Consider the following 18,489-nt stretch of genomic DNA (forward strand, 5'->3'; position numbering starts at 1 on the left):
CTGGGGAGGAGGATAATGGTGAGATTGTGCAGAGAAAGGAAAACCCACAAGGTCACATCCCCAGGGTCTTACTCAGGCAAAGTCCTCACCAGGTCAATAGCCAGAACTTGGTCCATGTATCCTCCCCAGGCACCTTCTATCTGCGGCACTCAGGGCAGACATTAAAAAGTACAGAACTCCTGGGAGGTACAGGTCAACCCCATTTTACAGATGGGAAAACTGTGACACAGGGAGGGGAAGCAGTCACCCAAAGAGAAACACACAGACTGGAGGTGGTTAGTAGAAGACCTAGAAGAAGGGTACCTATCTTGGTACTTCCAATGAAAAATTCCACTCTTTGGAAATTGATCTCTATGCCCAAAAGAGCAGCAAGCCCCTAAGCGACACCTATGCAAAGGCCAACAGACCTTGGAAACCCTGAGTACGTACACATACCTTCTCCTGGAGCCCTCAGGTGCTGTGGTGCTGGGTAGAGGACAGTGTGGCACTGGGAAAGGCGAGCTCTAGGAAGAGGAAGGAAGCAGGGAGAGGCCAGGTGCTGTGATGGTGTCGTTTATTAATTGGTTTTGTTCTGCACTTGGTATATCTTTCAATATTCATCGGCCCGTGAGAGGACTGCTCAGCTCTGTCATTAAGTATTGATGGGGCACAGCAGACTCACAGTGGAGCTGGAAGGCTGCCGCCTGCTCGCACTCCCTTCCTGCTCCCGTCTCTCCCCCCGCCCCGTGCCAGACAAGCTGCTTGTGAAAATCCACTTGACTTGCATGAAACCCCTGGCCTGCCTGGTCATGTGAACATGCCCTGAAGAGGCATGGGGGAGGGTTAATTGCAGAAGGGAAGCCTGACACAGCCTAAGGAGACATTGGAGCATTCCAGCCAGGTGGGAGCTGCACATTCGCTTGGTGGCAACCAACCAGGGAGTCAGCTACGGAGGCCATTGAGGTGGGGTAAAGTACTGCTGAGAGTTTTCACAAGTGGGGAGATGCTGACTGCTGGTAACTGCTCCTGGCCAAGTAAAGGCCAGGAGCACCAGGTTGCTGGAAGGGGTGCCAGAAGGTGGTCCGGGGCACTGGAACGCCGGTGAGAATGGTGGAGGCCGGAAGCAGCGCCGGAATGCCGGCAGGAATGGCAGGGGCGCTGGAACACCGGTAGGATGCTGTCCGGGGCACCGGAACGCCGGCAGGAATGGCAGGGTGCCGGAGGGAGCACTGGAACGCCGGCAGGAATGGCAGAGGTGCCGGAACGCCGGCGGGAATGGCAGAGGCGCCGGAACGCCGGTGGGAATGGCAGGGTGCCGGAGGGAGCCCTGGAACGCCGGCGGGAATGGCAGGGTGCCGGAGGGAGCACTGGAACGCCGGCGGGAATGGCAGAGGCACTGGAACGCCGGCGGGAATGGCAGAGGCGCTGGAGGGAGCGCCGGAACGCCGGCGGGAATGGCAGAGGCACCAGAACGCCGGCGGGAATGGCAGGGTGCCGGAGGGAGCGCTGGAACGCCGGCAGGAATGGCAGAGGCGCCGGAGGGAGTGCCGGAACGCCGGCAGGAATGGCAGGGTGCCGGAACGCCGGCGGGAATGGCAGAGGCACCAGAACGCCGGCGGGAATGGCAGGGTGCCGGAGGGAGCGCTGGAATGCCGGCAGGAATGGCAGAGGCACCGAAACGCCGGCGGGAATGGCAGGGTGCCGGAGGGAGTGCTGGAACGCTGGCGGGAATGGCAGGGTGCCGGAGGGAGCGCTGGAACGCCGGCGGGAATGGCAGGGTGCCGGAGGGAGCGCTGGAACGCCGGCGGGAATGGCAGAGGCACCGGAACGCCGGCGGGAATGGCAGGGTGCCGGAGGGAGCGCTGGAACGCCGGCGGGAATGGCAGGGTGCCGGAGGGAGCGCTGGAACGCCGGCGGGAATGGCAGAGGCACTGGAACGCCGGCGGGAATGGCAGGGTGCCAGAGGGAGCGCTGGAACGCCGGCGTGAATGGCAGAGGCACTGGAACGCCGGCGGGAATGGCAGGGTGCTGGAGGGAGCGCCGGAACGCCGGCGGGAATGGCAGAGGCACCAGAACGCCGGCAGGAATGGCAGGGTGCCGGAGGGAGCGCTGGAACGCCGGCGGGAATGGCAGGGTGCCGGAGGGAGCGCTGGAACGCCGGCGGGAATGGCAGAGGCGCCGGAACGCCGGCGGGAATGGCAGAGGCACCGGAACGCCGGCGGGAATGGCAGGGTGCCGGAGGGAGCGCTGGAACGCCGGCGGGAATGGCAGGGTGCCGGAGGGAGCGCCGGAACGCCGGCGGGAATGGCAGGGTGCCGGAGGGAGCGCCGGAACGCCGGCAGGATGCAGCTGGGTGCATCACTGCAGTGGTAGCAGCAGCCTGTGCTAGCTCACCATAGGTCTCCAACTCTACACAGCATCCCCAGTGATGCGGAGTTCCCGTTGTCCAAGCAGCTGTTAGCCATGGATCAATTTGCCTTTAGTGCATGATGCCAACACCTCCCCTACTCATTCCACATCTCCGCACGTAAGTCAAATGAGAAGCCCCACAGTTAGCACTGGGGAAAACCATGGATATGTTTTCCCTCTCTCATGCTAGCCAGGCACTGGGAGCCTCCTAGAGACAGAGGAAAAACTGTCTGAAGTGGCTGAAAAACTGGGCGGGAACCAACAAGTTACAGGTCCAACGCGTTGGTACTGCCAGTGGCTCCTGCCACTGCAGCCCGCCATCTAACGTACACATGGCAGGGGCCCTGCACCACAACTGATACAACACAGCACTCATCCAATGGCAGACCTGGCGGGAATCCTGGCTAACCTCGAGCCTAGGAACCCACAGGTGCTGGACACCTGATATTGGCCAATTTGGAAGCCTGCAAAGGCAGTACAGAAGGATGGGCATGTCTGGCCCTCTCCCTACACCTCAAAGCAGCCAGAGCCAGGACGGGGTGAGGAGGAAATCTACAGGCAAAGGTCTCATAGGGAAGTGTGAATTTCTGCACTAGGGACCCAGCAGGGAAAAACACGCTGTCCAGGGAGTGGAAGAAACTGAGGGTTTCACTTCCAAGGAATAGCCTGGTACCCTGAGAAAGCTCCATCTCCAGCACTGAAGGGTTCGATCTGACATCAAAGAACTTCAGAAAGCAACTAGCTTCTAAATCCCTGGCTTAAAAAAAAAACTTGCAAGGTTCTCTAAGCACTGAAATAAAGCACAGCTTCTGAGCACCCGACTATCTGAAACTCAGGGAGCTTTTCCCAAGGTCCCACACCCATCTCTTGCAGGGAAGTCTTTCTGAGTGAATCTCTCACACAACCAAGGAAATGCTTTACCAAGGGTCGTATCCATTGGATGCTGCCACCACCTCAGCTGATGGAGAAGACACCGGATCACATCACAAAAGGGGGGCACAGTGCACTTCCAATACATGCACAGACATACACAGGGATGAGGGGGCAGGAGCAGGGCAGCGGTTCGCATACCAAACTGTTGTGCTCTCCAGAGTTTGACCACAAGGAACCACAGGCTAGAGCAGTGGACAGAACACCTCTGCTTTCACACTGCAGAGCAAGATGCCCTTATACTCCACCATGGCCAACGGCATCAGCACTGATTCCTCCCCTTTGCTGTGTGGCAGGTGAGCGGGAATCGTCACCAGAGGCACAGACATCGTGAGACTTTCATGGAGCTTTGTACACCGGCGATGAAGATCATGGTGCACTTTTTGTACCGGTAGCACGGGCCAGCGGGGGCTCCATCAGAGTCTATCCGAAGCATATATTTTAGACAGACACTCACCTCCGCAAGAGCAGCTTGGGATGGTTCTTACTCTCCAGGTTCTTCTCAATCAGGTCTGAGAGGAGTTGCTTCAGCACGCCTGTGGCATACTCCATCTCCCCCTGCAGCGCTGTCATGATCAGGGAAGCCACGTTGCCCCGGTCCCGCATGGAGAAGCTGCGTTGCGCCTCCAAGGTGCGGATGAAGGTTAGCAGGAAATGCTTCTTGTTCAAGAGCTGCCCAAAGAGGCTCAAGGACTTCTCCACATTCGCCTGGACCTGAGGGGACAAAACAACCACCCTGAGTCAGACTTTGGGGGCAGACATGCTGGAGAAGGAAGGGGGACTGCACCTTGTTAGTGTCCTGGACTTACTCTCCTTCCCATTCTGTGCCTTAGCAATGCAGAGAGCTCAGAGAAGCACATCTGACTTCATGTGCACTACCAGGCATGCTGCAGCGGGGAAATCAAGGAATATAGGAATTGTCATACCAGGTATAGCCAGTTGCCCATCTAGCTAGCATCCTGTCTCTAGCAGTGGCCAGTACTGGGTACTCCGGATGAAGAGGAAAGAACCCCCCTAGTGAACAATTCTGGAATAGCCGGCAGCAAACAGAGGACAGGCAAACTGAGGGAGCTTGCCTGGAAGCTCACTTGGCGGGAGTTCCCACAGAGGTTTTTTTTTGCCTTTCAGGCTTCTGTGAGCAGTAAATACAACATCTAAAGACACTCTTAGAAGGAAGACATCATGGATAGTGAGCTATCAGCTGTTGTGACCTGCACAGGATGTGCCAGGTTTGTCTTTCTCCCAGAGGATAGAAGCGACTTCGTCCGTAGGAAATGCAAGCTGGTCTCCATATTGGAGGAGAAGGTTAAAGGACTAGAGACCCAAGTATCGACCCTGCGCTGCATCAGAGAAAACGAAGATTTTCTGGACAGAAGTCAGTGTTTGTTACTGCAGGCACAGCATGCGGAAGAATCAGAGAGGGCAGTGCAGAACAGAGAAGAAAACTGGCAGCATTTGACCTCCAGAAGAAGAAAGGGGAGAACCCATGTACCCCCAATGCAGATAGGGGTAAGAAACCGTTTTCAGGCTCTCTGCACAGGTACTATGGCGGAGAATGGTTTGGAAGAGTCATCTGAGGGAAGGGATCAGAAGGAGACCCCATCAACTGGAAGGCATGGGATGCATTGAACTAGGGATGGGGGTCCCAAGAGGAGGAGACAGGTGGTGGTGGTCAGAGACTCCCTCCTAAGGGGGACAGAGTCATCCATCTGCCATCCAGACCAGAAAACTTGAGAAGTGTGCTGCTTGACCTGGAGCTAGAATTCAGGATGTGACGGAATGTCTGCCAAGACTGATCAAGCCCTCAGACCACTACCCCTTCCTACCTCTCCATGTGGGCACCAATGATACTGCCAAGAATGACCTTGAGCAGGTCACTACAGACTACGTGGCTCTGGGAAGAAGGATAAAGGAGTTTGAGGTGCAAGTCATGTTCTCGTCCACCCTCCCTGTTGAAGGAAAAGGTCCAGGTAGGGACCACCGAATTGTGGAGGTAAATGCGTGGTTATGCAGGTGGTGGCGGAGAGAGGGCTTTGGATTCTTTGACCATGGGATGTTGTTCCAGCAAGAAGGATTGCTAGGAAGAGATGGAATCCACCTAACAAAGGGAGGGAAGAGCATCTTCACAGGCAGGCTTGCTAATCTAGTGAGGAGGGCTTTAAACTAGGTTTGCCAGGGGATGGTGACCTAAGCCCAGAGGTAAGTGGGGAAGTGGGATACCAGGAGGATACATAAAGAGGAGGGTGCAACAGGGGAGGCCTTCTGATTCATATTGAGAAAGTAGGGCAATCGGCTAGTTATCTTAGGTGCCTGTATACAAATGCAAGAAGCCTGGGAAACAAGCAGGAAGAATTGGAAGTCCTGGCACAGCCAAGGAACTATGATGTGATTGGAATAACAGAGACTTAGTGGGGTAACTCACATGACTGGAGCACTGTCATGGATGGGTATAAACTGTTCAGGAAGGCCAGGCAGGGGAGGAAAATGGTGGAGGAGTTGCACTGTATGTAAGGGAGCAGTAAGATTGCTCAGAGCTCCAGTATGAAACTGCAGAAAAGCCTGTTGAGAGTCTTTGGGTTAAGTTTAGAGGGGAGACCAACCAGGGTGATGTTGTGATGCATGTCTGCTCTAGACCACCAGACCAGGAGGATGAGGTAGACGAGGCTTTCTTTGGACAACTTACAGAAGTTTCCAAATGAGAGGCCCTGGTTCTCATGGGGGACTTCAATCACCCTGACGTCTGCTGGGAGAGCAATACAGCAGTGCACAGACAATCCAGGAAGTTTTTGGAGAGTGTTGGGGACAACTTCCTGGTGCAAGTGCTGGAGGAACCAACTAGGGGCCGTGCTCCTCTTGATCTGCTGCTCACAAACAGGGAAGAATTGGTAGGGGAAGTAGAAGTGGGTGGCAACCTAGGCAGCAGTGACCATGAGACAGTTGAGTTTAGGATCCTAAAAAAAGGAAGGAGGGCAGCAGAATATGGACCCTGGACTTCAGAAAAGCAGACTTTGACTCCCTCAGGGAACTGATGGGCAGGATCCCCGGGGAGGCTATGAGGGGGAAAGGAGTGCAGTAGAGCTGGCTGTATTTTAAAGAAGCCTTATTGAGGGCGCAGGAACAAACCATCCCAATGTGCAGAAAGAATAGCAAATATGGCAGTTGACCAGCTTGGCTTAATGGAGAAATCTTCGGTGAGCTTAAACACAAAAAGGAAGCTTACAAGAAGTAGAAACTGAGATGACTATGGAGGAGTATAAAAATATTGTTCGAGCACGCAGGGGTGTACTCAGGAAGGCCAAAGCAGAATTGGAGTTGCAGCTAGCAAGGGATGTGAAGGGTAAAAAGGGTTTCTACAGGTATGTTAGCAAAAAGAAGGTGGTCAGGGAAAGTGCGGACCCCTTATTGAATGGGGGAGGCAGCCTAGTGACAGATGATGTGAAAAAAGCTAAAGTACTCAGTGCTTTTTTTGCCTCGGTCTTCACAGACAAGGTCCAAGACTGCTGGGCAGCACAGTATGGAGAGGAGGTAAGTAGCCCTCAGTGGTGAAAGAACAGGTTAAGGACTATTTAGAAAAGCGGGACATGCACAAGTCCATGGGGCCAGATTTAATGCATCCGAGGGTGCTAAGGGAGTGGCTGATGTGATGTGCAGAGCCATTGGCCATTATCTTTGAAAACCCAAGACAATCGGGGGAGCTCCTGGTTGATTGGAAAGAGACCAATATAGTGCCCATCTTTTAAAAAGGGAAGGAGAATCCGGGAAACTACAGACTGGTCAGCCTCACCTCAGTCTCTGGAAAATCATGGAGCAGGTCCTCAAGGAATCCATTTTGAAGCACTTGGAGGAGAGGAAGATGATCAGGAACAGTCAACATGGATTCACCAAGGACAAGTCATGTCTGACCAACCTGATTGCCTTCTATGATGAGATAACTGGCTCTGTGGATATGGGGAAAGCGGTGGACTTGATAGATCTTGACTTTAGCAAAACTTTTGACACGGTCTCCCACAGTATTCTTGCCAGCAAGTTAAAAAAGTATGGGCTGGATGAATGGACTGCATGAATGGTGGATAGAAAGCTGGCTAGATCGTCAGGCTCCATGGGTGGTGATCAATGGCTCAAAGTCTAGTTGGCAGCCGGTATCAAGTGGAGTGCCCCAGGGGTTGGCCCTGGGGCCGGTTTTGTTAAAATCTTCAGTAATGATCTGGATGATGGGATGGATTGCACCGTTAGCAAGTTCACAGATGACACTGAGCTGTGGGGAGAGGTAGATACGCTGGAGGGTAGGGATAGGGTCCAGAGTGACCTAGACAAACTGGAGATTGGGCCAAAAGAAATCAGATGCGATTCAACAAGGACAAGTGCAGAGTCCTGCACTTAGGATGGAAGAATCCCATGCAGTGCTACAGACTGGGGACCGACTGGCTAAATGGCAGTTCTGCAGAAAAGGACCTGGGGATTACAGTGGACGAGAAGCTGGATATGAGTCAGCAGTGTGCCCTTGTTGCCAAGAAGGCTAACGACATATTGGGCTGCATTAGTAGAAGCATTGCCAGCAGATCGAGGGAAGTGATTATTCCCCTCTATTCGGCACTGGTGAGGCCACATCTGGAGTATTGTGTTCAGTTTTGGGGCCCCCACTACAGAAAGGATGTGGACAAATTGGAGAGAGTCCAGTGGAGGGCAACGAAAATGATTAGGGGGCTGGGGCACACGACTTATGAGGAGAGGCTGAGGGAACTGGGCTTATTTAGTCTGCAGAAGAGAAGAATGAGGGGCATTTGATAGCAGCCTTCAACTACCTGAAAGGGGATTCCAAAGAGGATGGAGCTAGACTGTTCTCAGTGGTGGCAGATGATAGAACAAGAAGCAATGGTCTCAAGTTGCAGTGCGGGAGGTCTAGGTTGGATATTAGGAAAAACTATTTCACTAGGAGGGTGTGGTGAAGCACTGGAATGGGTTACCTAGGGAGGTGGCGGAATCTCCATCCTTGGAGGTTTTTAAGGCTCAGCTTGACAAAGCCCTGGCTGGGATGATTTAGTTGGGGTTGGTCCTGCTTTGAGTAGGGGGTTGGACTAGATGGCCTCCTGAGGTTTCTTCCAACCCTGATATTCTATGATTCTATGGGCAAGTGTCTTCCAAACCCCATCAGTCAGTGGTTGGCATACGCCAGAAAGCATGAAGGTTATAGTCCTTCTATACAAAATGCAACCGTATCTAATATAAGCAACGGTGCTTTCTCTATCAACAGGCATGTTTCATCTTTTCTTACTCCTGCTGAGCTTTTGTCCTCAAAGATACCTTGTGGCTACGAGTTCCACAGATCAAATATGCACTGTGTCAAAAACGATTTCCTTTTGTCTGTTTTCCATTGGCTGCCTTGCTAGTTCATTGACTGTCTTGTTGCCCTATCTAAGCACTACGGTAACACAAATAATAAATAATGATAATAAAGAGGAGCCGGATTTCCCTTCTCTGTGCCATTGCATCCTCTCTTATTGTCTCCTGTCTAAACTCAGCCTTTCTAATCGCTCCTTACAGGGAAGTCTCCCCAGGCCTCCAACTCTATTCATCAGCCATCCTCTTCAGCTTTTATTTCTACTAGTTGGGAAATTAGAACTGCCCTGCTGTGTGTCACCCCCTTGCTATTATCTGGGCATGATTTTCCTCATGTAATGCCACATAGCTACCCGGCTGTGTATGGCACATTCTGGTCATGTGCGGGTGGCAGTGCCTCTGGGCTCAGTGCAGGTAAATACAAACTGGGAGCATGCCCACTTCACGGCACAGCAGACAGCTCCCTTAGATTAAATTACCTCCATATGAACAGCCTGAGGCACCATCCCTCTGGATTGATACCCCTCACCTCCCCAGCCACCACCTGGTGCTGCCAGGCTCCACTCAGAGCACATCCAGCCTTCCAATGAGATAGGGTTTGAGGGAGGGTGGGGCTGGCAAGAGCGAAAAGGAAAGAGTTAAAAAACAGGGGGAACCTAGAAGATCCTCCCCCAGCTGTTGCTCAAGGTGTGAGGAGGGGAAGTGCTATTGGACAACACCGGGCCGCCTTGCCCCTACGTTCACAAGCCCGCTGGGAGCCCAGATGCCCTTGCAGAGGCTGCTGTGTGCCACTACTGGAGACCTGTTTCTTCGACACAGGCTCTGTATTCGTAACTGGCCACAGGCCACCTCTCTGCCCACAGTGGGGTGAGGCTGTGGAAGCAGCAGCAAAGCACTGCCTGAGCAGAGAACAAGAAGAGCCTATCTGCAAAGAGATGCCTTCAGGGCAGTTGCGATGACGAGATTAGAACAGCATGTCCACAAACTCATTCTCCCTCTCCAGCATGCAGCCCTACCTGGCTGGCTAACGGTGTCAGGCTAACGGTGTCACTGAATTTATGTGAGCAAGGGTGCAGGTGCGTACACACACACACACTCTCTAACTTCCTATTTCCTATTCAATGAGAAATTGAATTCACTTTATACCCAGCAAAGACCCCGGACCAGCTCTTTGGACATTCCACAGCATAAGAAAACATCTCCCCCTTCTCTACCTTTCCAAATTAAAGAACTGCCAAAATACTGAGCTCGCTAAAGGACATAAGTGTCCAAACTTTTCTGTCTGGATCTCAGCACATGAAGCGCAAAATACTTTGACTGAGGGGGTGGGGTATGGAGACTTCCAGTACCAACCCAGTTTTGGTCAGCAGTGACTGACAGTTGTTACTAGAGATGGATGAAATTTTTCACACTCAAAGTCTTCCCACTGGAAAACACGGTTTCATCAAAGTAAAGTATTTTCCGTGGGAAAATGTCAACGTTAATGAATTTTTTCCCCATTTTCCGATCAGGAGAATCAAAATGAAAATGTCGTTTCAAGCCAACGTTGAAACCAAGTAACATTTTTCATTTCAAAATGTCAGCTCGAAATGAAAAATGGGACTTCAACACCTCCCATTATTTTGCTGAGATTGAAACTTTTGGGCATTTTTCATTCTGTGAAATTTCCCAATGTTCCATGGCAGAAACTAATTCCAAACTCTGGGTATTTCCCATGGGAAGAACCTCCCCTTTCTCTCATTACCAACAGGTGGCTGTTGGATAGTTTGGGTGACCACGGGTTTGTGGGTCACAGCCCAGTCCCAACAGCCCAAGTGTCCACCTCACACCGCAAAGCACACCACAGCTGGCACTCGCTGGCCTCTTGTTGGCAATCTCAGCAGAATGGCCAAAACATGAACGGGTGACAGAGACTGAACTTGCTCCTACAAGGGGTCCCGGCAGGGCAGAGGTGAGGAACCTACCCCGATGCTGTACCTGCCCTGCAGAAAGAGACAGTCTCTCTGCACATCCCTCTACTTAGATGGCCCCCTTCCTGTGGTATCTGAGCACTTCCCAACCCTCACTCAGTACCCCTTAAGTTGGGTAGTACTATTATCCCCATCTTCCAGCTGGGGAACTGAGGCCTGGGCATGTCTACACAAGCACTTACTGTACAGCAAGCTGGGTTGTAAAGCTCCAGCCTGTCGTGCTAACCGTCTGCCTGGACCCGGCTGATGTGCACTAAGAGTTCCCTAGTGCGCACTGACAGGTGGTTTGAAACAGTGCTGGTGTGCACATGCCCTCCGTGACTTGCTCGTGGTCACGCAGGAAGTGGCAGAGCAGTGAATTGAACCTAGGTCTCCCAAGTCTTAGGCTAGCACTCCAGCACTGTCTGCTAGTGCTAACGTCACTCTGGCAGCGAAGCCATTGAAAGGAAGGGTGAGAAAGAGGGAGGGATTCTTTGGGGAGAGGGCAGGCAGCTGGCACCGCTGCCTTCAGCATTCAACTGTCCCCCAGGGGTTTTGATGTGGGTCTGAGCATGGAGAGCTGGCTGCCTGCCACATTTCTGACACACTGACTGATTTCAGATGGGCTCAGGCTACAATTTCAAAATAAACATCGTCCTCTGCTTGGCTGGGAGATGCAGGGATCAGATGGCACGATCCTATCGGAGCCGTGTTCCCAGCTACTGGAGCAGCCAAAGCTTGATAACTGAGAAACTGGTCCTGTCCAACCTGGGCGATCTTATCACAGATCTCGCACAGGGGATGGAACAGGACGGCAGTGGAGAGCACAAAGCATCTGTTGCACACAGTGTCACTGAGAGCACCCTCACTGAGCCCCTGCTTCCCCACTTTGCTGCAGCTGTGTGTCTAACTCCCTGATCATTAGCTCAAGTAAATGAACAATAAAGAATTAAATATTTAATCAGGCTTAAATTCACACAAAGCAATGGAAAAAAACAAAACCCACACAAACCCAAAGCAAAAGGGAGCTGTTAATGACGGCTCCAAGACTTGGCTTTGGATTAGTGTGTGTGTGTGGAAGAGCTCCTTCCCCATCACTTGTAATAGCTAGTGTTACACTCATTCTGATTAAGGGGACAAATAAAAGCAAACCTGATTAAATTATATGAAGCTTACACAACTGTATTTGCTTTATTTAATCTGGGTTTTTTTCCCTCCCTTGAAACGTTTAACACTTCGCTTCCCAACCAAGCCCACATGCTCTCTCTTGCATTTGGACTGCAGTATGTTTAAAATCACAGATACTGGAGCTGGAAAAGACCAGTGAGGAATTATCCCCTGCAGTTACTTCTCCGGGGCTTTGTCATGTCTAGATTTCAATGAGGTTTCCATCCCTTCCCTTTGGAAAGGATTCCACTGTCTAGCAGGTCTCCTCGTTGGGAAAGGTTTCCAGATATTCCGCCTAAATTGTCACTGATTCAATTTCATCCTCTCTCTCCTACCAGTAAGTTCTATCCCCAGCCACCCAACTTGGCCTTTTAACTTCTCCCCCGCCATGCTAACTGAGGAAGTGATAGCAGACAGAGTGTGTTCACTACAAACCAACTGCCAAAAGCGAGGCTGAGATGGGCCAGAACACTCCCTAGGAATTCTAGGTTGGGGGGGGGAGGTAGATTCAAATCCTTGCACCTGAATTTGCCATCCCAGTTTGGATCCAAACCCAGAAGGAGCCTGTTTTCTGGTTCCAGCTCAGCCGTGAGAACATTTTAAGATGGCAAAAGTCTCCCAACAGCAGCTGACCTGACATCCAACTGTACGGAGCCAAAATCTCAGGGAGATTTGGAACCGTCAGATCCAAACCCCAGCCTAAGCCTGAATCCAGATCCAGACCCAAGCCTCACCTCTTAGGCCCAGCTCTAGTTTGGAAGCACTAGCTTTGCCCAGTGAGCTAAGTTCATTGGGGCTACCTAAACAGACAGGAAAGCGGGAAGTTGGCAGGTAGCGCTGACAGTAGGACAGAAACATCAGCTGCATTCTCACTGGCTTGGCTCTGCCACAGCTGGGGCATCATGGTTGAACAATGGGACTTCAGACACCTCCCCTCCTCACCCTTCAGGGGCTGACCCTGAAGCATAGAGCGCGATAGGGCGGAGTCTGGGACCGGGCTGTCACGCTGGGCAGTGAGGAGTGCCACTGGTTAGGGAAATTTTCACATGCAGCTTATGACCCCCCTGAAAATACTTCATTTATAACAGAAACAAAGAGACCTTTCCCCAGCAGTACCAATACACTATACACCCTGCTGGGCATCAGCCAGAGAGCCTGTGAAGAAAATCCATCTTCTCCAAATCTCCCCATCTCCTCCTGTCCCCCACTGTCCTCCCCACACCCCTCTCTCATACACAGAGGGAAGAACAGCATTGTCTATGGCTGGGGAGCCAGACAAGGGTTTTTCAATTTCACCTGAGTTGACAAATAATACTCTTCCTCTGCAAGATGCAAATCGTATGGGGTAGAGCCCAGGATTCCCACCGTGTGCCCCAGAATTACTCAGCCAGCCCATATGTGGCTCCCATTGCTAGCTAAGGCTGGCAATGCCACAGGAAGACTCTTCCAGTAAAGGGTCTGCCCTGCCCGTTAGCTCACACCCAACACACAAGAGTTCTTCACTAGAGGCTTCATGGCCAGGACAGTGGGGCAGGATGCTACATGCCACCCTAGTCTGTCCCTGAGAGGGCTGCTTCCCATAACAGCCCCTGCTGGTACACAGAGCAAGAAGCGAGGTCTTGGGATCAAGCCTAGCTTCCTGCTTGCATGTGAGCAAGGAGTGCTAGCACACCGTGACACCCCCTCACCTCCAGAGAGCTCACCCCAGCTTCCTCCTACAGCCTCCCCACAGCCATGCTACACAAGAAAACCTCATGACAGCTGGCCTGAAGACAGGCTTTTATCCACCCTCTGGCCTCCGCGCTTGGAATCAGGGTCTGTCCAACACTGAGGCTAATGCAGAACTCAGCATGGAGGGGAAGTGGGGTCTGGGCCACTAATGACTGGTTAACCTCAAACATCATGGAAACCGTGACTCCCTCAAAAGCACAGCTCTATGGCTTGGCTGGGGCTTGCAGCAGAGAGGGAGGCAGAACCCCCCCTGAGAGGTTCATCCATCTACCTCGTACTTAGATACTCATCACCATAGCCTCTGAGCGCCCATCTTCATTTTATCCTCACCACACCCTGCCATCAGCCAGCCACTGCACCTAGGTGTCCCAAGTCCAAGCTGCAGGCTCCTACCCCCTAACCCATCCTGCCTGTGCAGAGGACGTACTTCTCTCCCCTGCATGACTGTCATCTGTCATCTCCATGGTGTCTGGGTTGGGGGAAAATTCATCCCTGAGTCAGATCCAGGGGGGCAGAAGGGGAGAGTGGAATGGGCCTGGTGAGCTTGTGAATGGAGAGCCAGCAGAGGCAGCAAGATAGTTATGAAGATGCAGCCCCCTCATAGCAGGTTTATTTGCCAAGAATTAGCCCCTCCCCACCGAAGGCCCAAGCTGAGTAAAGCCCTTGTTACAGTGGAAAACGAGAGAGGGTCAGGGTCTCTCTGACCTCTTCATTTTGTGCTGTGAAGCACAGGGGGGAATGACACCTTTGTGCTGTGTGGTAACAGTGAAGTGCCCCATGGCCAGCCAGGACTGTCTGAGCCTCCTGCAAGCCTGGGGGAAGGTAGATCCATGAACACTGGGATTCTGTGGTGAAAGCCAGGACAAGTGCCTCCCCACTCCCTCCCCATTGTGGGTAGGGACAAAAGGGAGCATGGAAGACAGAACTACCTGCTACCCTACTGAGAGAGCCAGATCACAGTAGCGGCAGCCATCTGGGTTACAATGAATGCATGTGCATTTGCAGTTGTAAGGGGTTGATTCCCTGTAATTAATAACTCTGCATCCTGCAGCAGGGCTGATTACTGCTCCGAAACATGTTCTGAAGTCTACGTCAACATTAATTACTGTGTCCGGTCAGCAGCGAGGGGAAGCTAAGGTTACCCCACACCACTCCAATCAAGAGCAACCTTGGTACTGAGGAAAACCAGAAGCCAATTTATGTGCACTTGCATGCACTAAATTAAGCAGACATTGTGAGGATGGGAGGGAAGGGGGAGCTGCTTTGGGGAGCAGGGGGAGAAGGGGCAAGATGCTCTTCTGCAGGGAGGAGCCGTGGAGCTGGGAAGGTGGATGATGTCGGACAAGTCTGCTGGAAACGAGCAGCCAATCATGCATCAAACAAACCCAATTGCATAAATCAAGTACAGTAGAAAATGACAGCGGCAATGATATTAATACGAATATTGATATTAATGTCAGTGAGTGTGGTAGTCACGCAGTGGCTTCCCTATGCTCACGTTGACTAGTACGTGGCAAGATGCATCACGGAGGGACAGGCTGGTGTCCAAGACCACATGCTCAGGAGCCGTGGTGAAGAGGCAGCATAAATGCAGCCATGGTTGTCTTAGACAAGGAAGTGAAGCCCCCTCAGATATGCAGAGAGCCGCCTCGATCATGCTGGTGGTCTCCAGGGGCTCCAGGTCTCAGTTAAAAGGAAGGGCAGATGCAGTCTGCTCCACCTAATGCAGATGAGGTGTGGCCCCAGGCTCTTGCCCAGCTGTCACCGTAGGCCTAGCTGGGTGAAGCTTGGTCAGTGCAGCCGCAGAGGAATAAAGCAGGGTGTGGAAGGTGGCAATGCAGGTCTCTGGCAGGGAAGAGCAACCCTCTCCCCAGGTGGGAGTGAAAGCGCAACAATTCCCAGAGGGGAAGCGGGTAGCAAGCACATGGCCCTAGGAGTGCTATAGCTAGGCCGCAGGGTCACCCTCCTGGAGACAAGGTGAAGGATAAGATGGGGACAACAATGATGGAAGCAGCTGCTGGTTGGGTGATCTGTGGTCCCCCAGAAAGACGGGAACAGGCTGAGCCCATGCTTTAATGCCTGGGAAAAGCCTGCTGGTGAAATGTATTATCGCTCTATGGCTGCAATGACCTTCCCACTGCAAGGCAGAACGATACCAGCAGCACAAGCCAGGGGACTTCCGCCATGTCCCTCAGGAGACTATTCCGCAGCCCAGCAGATCTAGCGATCAGAAAAACGTTCCCGCGCTTTTCTTACTCAACATCATCCCATTATACTCCCTCCCGCAAACTGCCCCAGACAGCTCCTCTGCTTCCTTGGGGTTTGCCCCTTCCAGTGTCTCTAGATGGATCCACCCTCCCTCCTCCTGTCGCCATTCAGCCTCACTATGCAGACTTATTTCTTCCAAACTTTCCCCCCTCTGTTGCTCTTCTCTGAATTCCCTCCAACTTGTCAACATCTTCTGGTACCAAGGTACCCAGAACTGTATTGATTGCCCCAGGCACTGCCTCTCCGGAGCCGCACAGACAGGGAGCGGCTCCTCTGGGCTCTGTGATGAGACAGGAACATAAGAATTGCCTGACTGGATCAGACTGGTGGCCCACCTCCAACAAAAGCTAGTACCAGACGCTTTAGAACAACGTGAAGAAACACTATCATGGACAGTTGTGGAATAACCTGCCTACAGAGGAAGTTCCCTTTTAACTCTTGTCACTTAACGCTAAACTCCATCTGTTCTCAGTGGGGGCTGAGTGCTTTTGAAATCTGGCCCTTAGCACCTAGCTAATTGCCCGGAAGCCTGGGGGTTTGTATCCCTTATAAAGACATTTTGTTCCTATCTAACATACCTGTGGATCTTCTCATTATCCGTAGAAATAGCTAATCCTACTTTGAACCCTGTTAATTCTTGGCCTCAGTGACATCTGTGCCAATGAGCTCTGCAGGTTAATGATACACTGTGTTAAAAAATACACAGCCCAAGATTGCATTAGGTTCCTCTGCTGCGCTGCACTGCAGTCCTGTAAGCTCTCATCCCTCGATTAAGGAGTCACAGGGCACCGTAGCAGAGTAAACCTCTCAGTCCAAGAGACGAAACCCTGATGTCACCCAGATTTACCATGGGGGTCCCGGAGGACCAAGAGGGAGGTTTCAGAACATTGTACGTGCAATCTCCTCAGCCACTTCTGGCTGGAAAACCCAGATGTTACAAATTCAGACCCCAAGAGCTCAGGCGGAGGAAACTACATGGACAGGTTGCCATGAAGGATGCTCCTCCATGGTCTGTAAAGAAAATGGACTTTGCCAGAACAGAGTCTCTGCCCACTGCAGCATGCTGCAATCTCCTTGAATGGGTGGCCAGAGTCACTCCTGGGTCAGTAATCTCTCCCCATCCATTGCTGAGCCCAGACCTGTGAGATCCCATCATTCATTGAAACTTCCAAGACATCCTCACTAAAAATGAATGAAGAAGCTGCAGTGGTGAACCCTGCAGCAGATGGGCATGAAGCACAGCTCCCAGAGGCAGGTGTCCCCAGTGTGAAGCATCAGAGAGACAGACAGACACACATACACACATTACCACACCTCCATCTCCTTCAGCACAGGATGGTCTTCTATCCCGGGGAAGAGGACCCTCATGGCATAGGTGCGATAGTCCAGGAAGGGGATGCCAGCCCCATCTAAGTCGTTCGTCAGCTCGTGGATGTCTGTCTGCAGTTCGGCAAAAGCTGGGATGGAAAGAGCAGAGTTGTGTTAGGGGACCATGGGCCTGCAGGAGGTCAACAGGAGAGGTCAGGCTGGGCCCTAGAGCCACCACACTGGCATCAGCAAAATACAAGAACCCCACAAATCTAGAGCAGTGGGGGCTGCCCTCTGTCCCTAGCACTGGTCTCAGACATCAGTTAGCTCAGTCTCACAATGCCCTGTCAGGAGGGGCAGTACCATTGTCCCCATTTTACACATGGCAAAGCGGAAGCATGGAGAGTGGACGTGATGTCCCCAGGGTCACACATCAAATCAGTAGCAGAGTGGGGAATAGAACCCAGGAGTCCTGAAGCCTCAGCCTCTCGGCTCTAACCCTCCTTGCTACGTGCACATACGTAAGAAACTTGTAGGCGGCTGTGAACAACATGGCAGAGATGCTGGGCGAGAGAGAGGTTTAAACCACAAGAATGTTCTCGTTTCACTCTGACCTAAATAATGTTAGAGAGAAAAGCCCAACACAGACCCAGCACCCTGGGGTGAGAACAGGCACAGCCTGAACTCGTGCTAGATAGAGGGGGGAAATGGTGTCCTGAGCCTTTAATGGTACCCATGGGGGGAATCTCTACCACTGTATAAGGGAAAGAGAAAACACACAGAGAAATCAAATTAACAGCACTTTAAAGGGAGCTGGAAGCTAGCAGAGGGTTGCAGGCTTGTCAGCCTGATGAGAAAAAACAAACGTCAGCTTGAAAGGATCACTATCTTATCTGTAACTAGAGGGACTAGAAAAGAGAAAAGGCAGGGAAGAGATTGCGCCTTTTAATTAAAAGCAGATCCTTTTATCTGCCAGCTGTGGAAGAGGAGACGAGATCCCCTCCTCCCTCCCCTCTCTCTGTCACTATTGCCATCTACATGGATTTTTAGGGATTTTTTCTTTTTTACTATCTCGTTTTAGGTGCCCACTTCTCCCCCAGCCTCTGGGCTGGCTGCAGTTGGCAGGGTCACGGCCCCAGGCACTGGCTTGCAGCGATAATGGGCAATTAGGTTTTATCGGCAGGATCATAAGAGGCATTCCGGTCCAATTTTGCAGCATCCCTCTGTCACATAATGAGAGACTCACGGCCCTTTCCAGGCAGGTTTCTCTAGCCTCTTTTGTCCTCTTTTAGACTTTAAAAACATAAAATCCTTAACCGAAAAAATAAATCCTACTAAAACTAAGTTAAGTCCCCCCCCCGAAGTCACTTCGCCTGCTCGCATCTCCGGTCCCAAGGGTGGCTTAGAGCAG

The 18,489-nt window shown here is 52.1% G+C and overlaps 1 protein-coding gene across 3 annotated transcripts in view; it reads right to left on the bottom strand.

Moving 5' to 3' along the window:
- The window catches only part of PLXNA1 (plexin A1), a 267,177-nt gene that overhangs the window by 34,510 nt on the left and 214,178 nt on the right, over positions 1–18,489 (bottom strand). For all 3 annotated transcript variants that reach the window (XM_073351345.1, XM_073351346.1, XM_073351347.2), the window contains 2 exons: positions 17,085–17,227; positions 3,776–4,032 (listed from right to left, as the gene is read on the bottom strand). In XM_073351345.1, the coding sequence (XP_073207446.1) occupies positions 3,776–4,032; positions 17,085–17,227 (400 nt within the window). The remainder of the gene's footprint in view (positions 1–3,775; positions 4,033–17,084; positions 17,228–18,489) is intronic.

Source organism: Lepidochelys kempii, chromosome 7 (assembly GCF_965140285.1).
Source record: "Lepidochelys kempii isolate rLepKem1 chromosome 7, rLepKem1.hap1, whole genome shotgun sequence".
In the NCBI taxonomy this organism is placed as follows: Eukaryota; Metazoa; Chordata; order Testudines; family Cheloniidae; genus Lepidochelys; species Lepidochelys kempii.